The 6315-nt window shown below is 52.8% G+C and overlaps 1 protein-coding gene across 1 annotated transcript in view; it reads left to right on the forward strand.

Moving 5' to 3' along the window:
- Nucleotides 1–585: 585 nt before the first annotated feature.
- LOC102430094 (V-type proton ATPase subunit G 3) overlaps nt 586–6315 on the forward strand; it is an 11283-nt gene continuing 5553 nt past the window's right edge. The window contains exon 1 of the mRNA XM_006107527.3: nt 586–845. Within this exon, the coding sequence (XP_006107589.1) occupies nt 764–845 (82 nt within the window). The 5' untranslated portion in view covers nt 586–763. The remainder of the gene's footprint in view (nt 846–6315) is intronic.

The raw sequence follows: 6315 nt of genomic DNA on the forward strand, positions 1-6315 counted from the left end.
GTCTGCTCACCCCCGGATCACATGCCCTGTCTCAGAACGAGACCCAAGGCCAACACCGCGTAACGCCATTTCAGTGGAACCGCAAACCTACAGCTCTGATTCCCTGATTGCTGATCCCGTCCCCGCCCTGATGGCTCCCTGGGACTGGGACACAGCACAGCCAGCGCGCAGGGCCATTCTTACCCCCCACCCCTCCTCCCCGGCAGCTCATTCCCCTGGCCCCTGAGGTCTGGGGAGGAGAGGGAACAGCCCCTGGCCCATCTCTGTGCTCCGAGCCGGACTCTCCCTCGGAGCCCAAGCTCAGGCACTGTGTCCCAGGCGGCACCGAGTCACTCGAAACCAAGAAAATGCCCTCCACCTAGAACCGCCCAGAGGAGGACCAAAGAGAGGCCCTGTGGCTCTGGAGAAGAGCCCGCGGCAGGTCCCTCTGTCTGGGAAGAGCGGTGATGACCCTCCCTTTTAGAAGGAGACTCAGCCCCTCGATCACACGGCCCTGTCACCTGAGGTCCCTAAGAAGGACAGCGCCAGCTCCCTCACATCTGCCCCGACTTGTTTTTCTGGATTCCACCCTTGGGCTCCCCTTGGGGCCCGGCTCTCCCTCCGGCCCCAGCCGGCCACCAGGGAACAGAGAGCCGTGTTTACAGCTCCAGCTGTTGACACCACAAGCAGAGCGGCTGGTGATTTCCAGCCGGATAAGCCGACCCCGTCCATTCCCTTCCCGGAATCCACAGAAGCCGCCCGACTCGACGGGACGGCCGCCGCCATGGCCAGCCAGTCCCAGGGCATCCACCAGCTCCTGCAGGCCGAGAAGAGGGCCAAGGACAAGCTGGAGGAGGCCAAGAAGAGTAAGTCCCCCTCTGCCTGCCCGGGAGGGACTTGGCAGCAGTGGGCGCGGGGGGCCGTGGGGTGGGCGTGGGCCTCAGCTGCAGGTCAACTCGGTGCCCAGCCGTCTTGAGGTGACACCATGGCCCCAGGGCTGTCATGGGGACAAAGGCCTCTCACTCGGATCCTCCTGAGCGGCTGTGAAATGCTCATGGGCGTGGAAGTTACGCTTCCCCGTCTCTGCAACTTCCCGCGGGCCCCACGCGTGTCGCAATCCTGTGCAATCCTGTGAAAGGCGTGAGAGAGAGAGGACTTGCAGATGGGAGTCTGCGACGTGCAGAGGACACTCCGGGGCCTCAGCGCCCTGCCCGTTCCTGTAAAATTATGATAATGCCGCTCAGGGCTTCTCTCTCTCGTCCTTCTCTGGATGACTTTGAATTTCCGATGTTTCATAGTATTTCCATTTTATTCTCTTTTTCTTTTCTTTTTTTTTAATCCTCACCTGAGGATATTTTTCCATCGAAATTTAGAGAGAGTCGGAGGGAGAGAGACAGAGGGAGAGAAACATCCATGTGAGAGAGAGATACGGATTGTGGATGCCTCCTGCACGCGCCCCGACCAGGGCCCCGGGCCGGGGAGGAGCCTGCAACCGAGGTACATGCCCTTGACCGGAATGGAACCCGGGACCCTGCGGTCCACAGGCCGGCGCTCTATCCACTGAGCCACACCAGCCAGGGCACCGTCTCATTTTCTAACTTTCTGTTGACTGGGCCATGCATCTAGGTTCTTGTCCATAGAACCTTCTCCGTCAGTTTCAACCCCCTTCTTGGTCACTCTCATAGCCATGAATTAGGGGCCACTATTGTTCCCACTCTGTGGAGGTGGAGACTGAGGGCTCATCATTTGAAAAAGGTCAGAATTCTAAAAATTAGACAAGAGTGTGCCGGGCACTATGGGTAATGCGTGTCTCATTGAATCCTCGCGTGAACCCTGGTCACAAAAGGGGGAAGGGAAGCCAAGAGGAATTATTGCCCAAGTCCTCCAGACGGGAAGTGGTAGGGGCAGGGCCTGGGTGGGGTCTCGCTTCCAGGCCAAGATCCCAACCACCACGCTCCCCCAAATGCCCATCACCTCTGCCGTGAGGAAACCCCACATCACGAGTCTGAACCTCGAATGCAGGCTGCGTGGGCCAACACCGTGCTCTTCCCACGCTCCCGTTTCCAATCATCACTTGATCTACAGTCACTTGTGTCGCCCTGGCCGGTGTGGCTCAGTGGATAGAGTGTCGGCCTGTGGACTGAAGGGTCCCAGGTTCAATTCTGGTCCAGGGCACATGCCTGGGTTGTGGGCTCGATCCCCAGGGCGGGGAGTATAGGAGGCAGCCGATCCATGATTCTCTCTCATCATTGGTGTTTCTATCTCTCTCTCCCTCTCCCTTCCTCCCTGAAATCAATAAAAATATTTAAATTCACGGTCCAGCCAGATAGAGGCCACGCCTTACACCAGCCGTGGGCAAACTACGGCCCTCGGGCCGGATCCGGCCCGTTTGAAATGAATAAAACTAAAAAAAAAAAAGACCGTACCCTTTTATGTAATGATGTTTACTTTGAATTTATATTAGTTCACACAAACACTCCATCCATGCTTTTGTTCCGGCCCTCCGGTCCAGTTTAAGAACCCATTGTGGCCCTCGAGTCAAAAAGTTTGCCCACCCCTGCCTTACACTGTGGCTGTTGTCACTCTTCGGGTGCGTGGGGTGACAGGGGCAAAGAGGACCCCATAGAGTGAGCTGTAGTGTCCGGAACGGGAGGTGGGACAGTAGTCACCACGCCAACAGGCGGTCAGTAGGGGCCACATTCAGTTCACATTCATTTTCCTTTCTTTTTTTTAAATATATATTTATTGATTTCAGAGAGGAAGGGAGAGGGACAGAGAGATAGAAACATCTATGATGAGAGAGAATCATAGATCAGCTGCCTCCTGCACACCCCCAACTGGGGATCGAGCCCGCAACCCCGGGCATGTGCCCTTGACTCGAATCGAACTTGGGACCCTTCGGTCCACAGGCCGACGCTCTATCCACTGAGCCACACCAGCCAGGGCCATTTTCCTTTCTTAAGACGAAAGGATTCCCTGAACACTCAGGAAGGTGGGCGCCAACCACACAAGCCGAGTCCCTGGCGTGAGGCCTGTTAGAGGAGGAAAGGAAGGAGGAAGATATGGAGACGAACTGGCCCGCTCGGCCATTTATGTTTCTGCAAAACAAACTATGCAAACGACTGCAGGACGCCCAAGAGCAGAGCAGCCCGGCCCCTTCTGGGTGGCGCAGGGGGAGAACTCCCTCCCCCTTTATTCAAATGTCCTGGCCACATTGAAAACGCCCAGGACAGAACAACTGGTTTGAAGAGGCGACCAAGGGTGCTAACCTCGCTTCCTCAGGACGGAAGGAATGAAAGGGCAATCGATGCAAACAGGAGCCTAGAAGTAACCCGGGAGCCCCTCCGTCACCAATATCACCAGGTGACTCAGGGGGTTTTGACCAGTTATTTCTCCCTTTTCCCAGTCACGGGAGGAGGAAGGTGCTATGAACCGCCTAAGTTGTTCGGAAGCGGGGAGCGCTCCGAACAGTCTAGCCCAGTGGTCGGCAAGCTCATTAGTCCACAGAGCCAAATATCAACAGCACAACGATTGAAATTTCTTTTGAGAGCCAGATTTTTTAAACTTAAACTATATAGGTAGGTACATTGTCATTAACTTAATTAGGGTGCTCCTAAGGCTTAGGAAGAGCCACACTCAAGGGGCCAAAGAGCCGCCTGTGGCTCGCGAGCCGCAGTTGGCCGACCACGGGGACCCTAGCCTCAGCTTCCACAACGCAGATAAAAGCCAAACACCATTGCCTTTCTCCAGCATTGGAAGGAACACACTCTATGATTAATACACACATGTCCACTGTAGCTGCCCGCAGCTGTAAACTACCTGGGTAATTTTTTTCTCCGTCTCCGTTCATGAATATTCAAGCAGATACCCCACCAGCCACAGAACACACTCCGGAAAAATATTTTGACTTTCAACAACTCACCTCCGTGCCCCGTGTCCCAGGGAATGTCCGTCCGTCGGTCGGTCTGTCTGTCCCCGGCTCCGGCCAGGGCAGGGCCGGGAGCCAGCCGCTATCTGACTTAGTTATCAGCTGTAGGAGCTTATAGTGACAACTCCACTGACCTCACCCATCATATGACTTCTCCAAGGTCCCCGGGCGAAAACAAGCCTTACTTTCCCTACCTGGGGCTGTGTGAGCATCTCTCGTGTTTCACTCCTTTTTCTTTCATTCCCTCCTTTAATTGAATAAGTATTTATGGGGGGGGGGGGGGGGCTATTTGCAAGCCACGGTGAGCTGTACACGGATGACAAAGTCTAGGTTCTTCCTTCAAGAATTTCCCAGGGAGATAAGTGTATAGATGAGAACGGGGAAGAGAGAGAGGGAGAGAGAGAGAGAGAGAGAGAGAGAGAGAGAGAGAAAGAGAGAGGAAGAATGTCATGGGAGGGTCTGATAGCCATCGCTTTTATAGCCCCAGAAGTTTCACTGTGGTTTTTTTTCCCCCAGAAAGAAATTCATTTGAAATCTGACATGTAAGAAGGCCAAATAGAGACTCGGAATGAAAACTCGTGAACGAGGATAGTGAGCGCCATTTAGAAGGTCTAAGATCACTGTCTCTTTCTATTTTTTTGTTCATCCTCACCTGAGGACATTTTTCCCATTGTTTTTTTAGAGAGAATAGAAGGGAGGGAGGAAGGGGGGGGGAGAGAGAGAGAGAGAGAGAGAGAGAGAGAGAGAGAGAGAGAGACATCAATGTGAGAGAGACACGTCGATCGGTTGCCTCCTGCATGCACCCGGACCCGGGGCCGGGAATCGATCCTGCAACCCAGGTACATGCCCTTGACCAGAATCCAACCTGAGACCCTTTATAGCAGACTCCTGAATATATGTATATTTTTTTCTTTTTTTTTTACTTTAAAAAAAGTTCTTTATTGTTGAAAGTATTACATATGTCCCCCCTTTCCCCCCACTGACCCCTTCTAGCCGGCCCCCACCCCCTGCCCCAGGCCCTCAGGGGTGAAGGCCTGAATATCTCTTTAAAGAAGAAAGACGGAGACGGAGGGAGAGAGGGGGAGAGGAGAATACAAACAGAGCCATGCACGTGGTAATCATTTTAGAAAAATACGAGATTAATGAGGTGGCCGTGTTCATATGTTATGCTGCAAAAATAGGAATGCATTCCACCAAGGAGGCCGCCTCAGATCTCCGGAGCCGCCGCCTAATACGGGGTGCGGGGTACATGCCTTGTCTTGAGGAATACAGACCCGATGGGGAATGGGCTGCTACTAACTCTCAAGACAGTCACCAGCCACTGAGAGAGACAATTTGGGGGGGTGGGGGGTGGGGGTGGGGGGAAGAAGGTGGGAGTGGACTGTACGCAGGGTTGAAAAGCTGAGAGTCCAAAAAGTGTTGGCTTTTTTCTTAAAAAAATGTTTCTTTATATAAACGTAAGTTTCTTTGTAGACGTTATTTAGCGTCTCGGACCTTCCATCTTTTCTCTGTGTGAAATGAACCCACGGCCAAGGCATTTCGAGGGTCAGAAAACTGTATCTGAGATCGTAGATGACAGACTAATAGCTGGGTTTTCTCTAGTCCTCCCCTGAGGATATTTTTTCCATTGATTTTTAGAGAGTGTGTTAGGGAGGAGGAGGGGAGAGAGAGAAACATGGATGTGAGAGAGACACATCGATTGGTTGCCGGCCACTCGTGCCCCGACCAGGGCCGGGGATCGAACCTGTAGCCCAGGTATGAGGTGCCCTTGATTGGGAACCCCTGAGCCAAGCCAACCAGGGCAATAGTCATGTTTAATATTCAAACTATGTACTTGTATATTACTATAAGCAATAGCAGTGGGAGACTGGAGTAGAACACTCTAGTTTCATTCTTTTTTTTTTTTTTTTTTAACAACTGCTGCCAGTTCTGAGTCAACTTTTCCTGTAACCAGAGAGACCCGGCCTGTTCCAGTAAGATGACTGGAAACGCTCAGATACCTGCCCGGCCCAGTGGCCCAGTGGCTGAGCGTCGACCTGTGAACCAGGAGGTCACAGCTCGATTCCCGGTCAGGGCACATGCCTGGGTTGTGGGCTCCATCCCCAGTGTGGGGCGTGCAGGAGGCAGCCGATCCATGATTCTCTCTCATCATGGATGTTTCTCTCTCTCTCTCTCTCTCTCTCTCTCTCTCTCTCTCTCTCCCTTCCTCTTTGGCCTCAATAAAAAGATTTTTTTAAAAAAAAAAAACTCAGGAATTTGCTTGATTTTTTAGAGTGTGGGATAAAATTATACGTTTGGCTTGGGGAAAGCCTGACCGTCTAGGTGACTTGATCATAATCTTTTAAGGTATTGTTTTTTGTTTTTGAGAGGGAGGGAGGGGGGGGAGAAAGGGAACATCCATAAGGGAG

This window comes from Myotis lucifugus, unplaced genomic scaffold (genome assembly GCF_000147115.1).
Source record: "Myotis lucifugus unplaced genomic scaffold, Myoluc2.0 scaffold_1238, whole genome shotgun sequence".
Classification (NCBI taxonomy): domain Eukaryota; kingdom Metazoa; phylum Chordata; class Mammalia; order Chiroptera; family Vespertilionidae; genus Myotis; species Myotis lucifugus.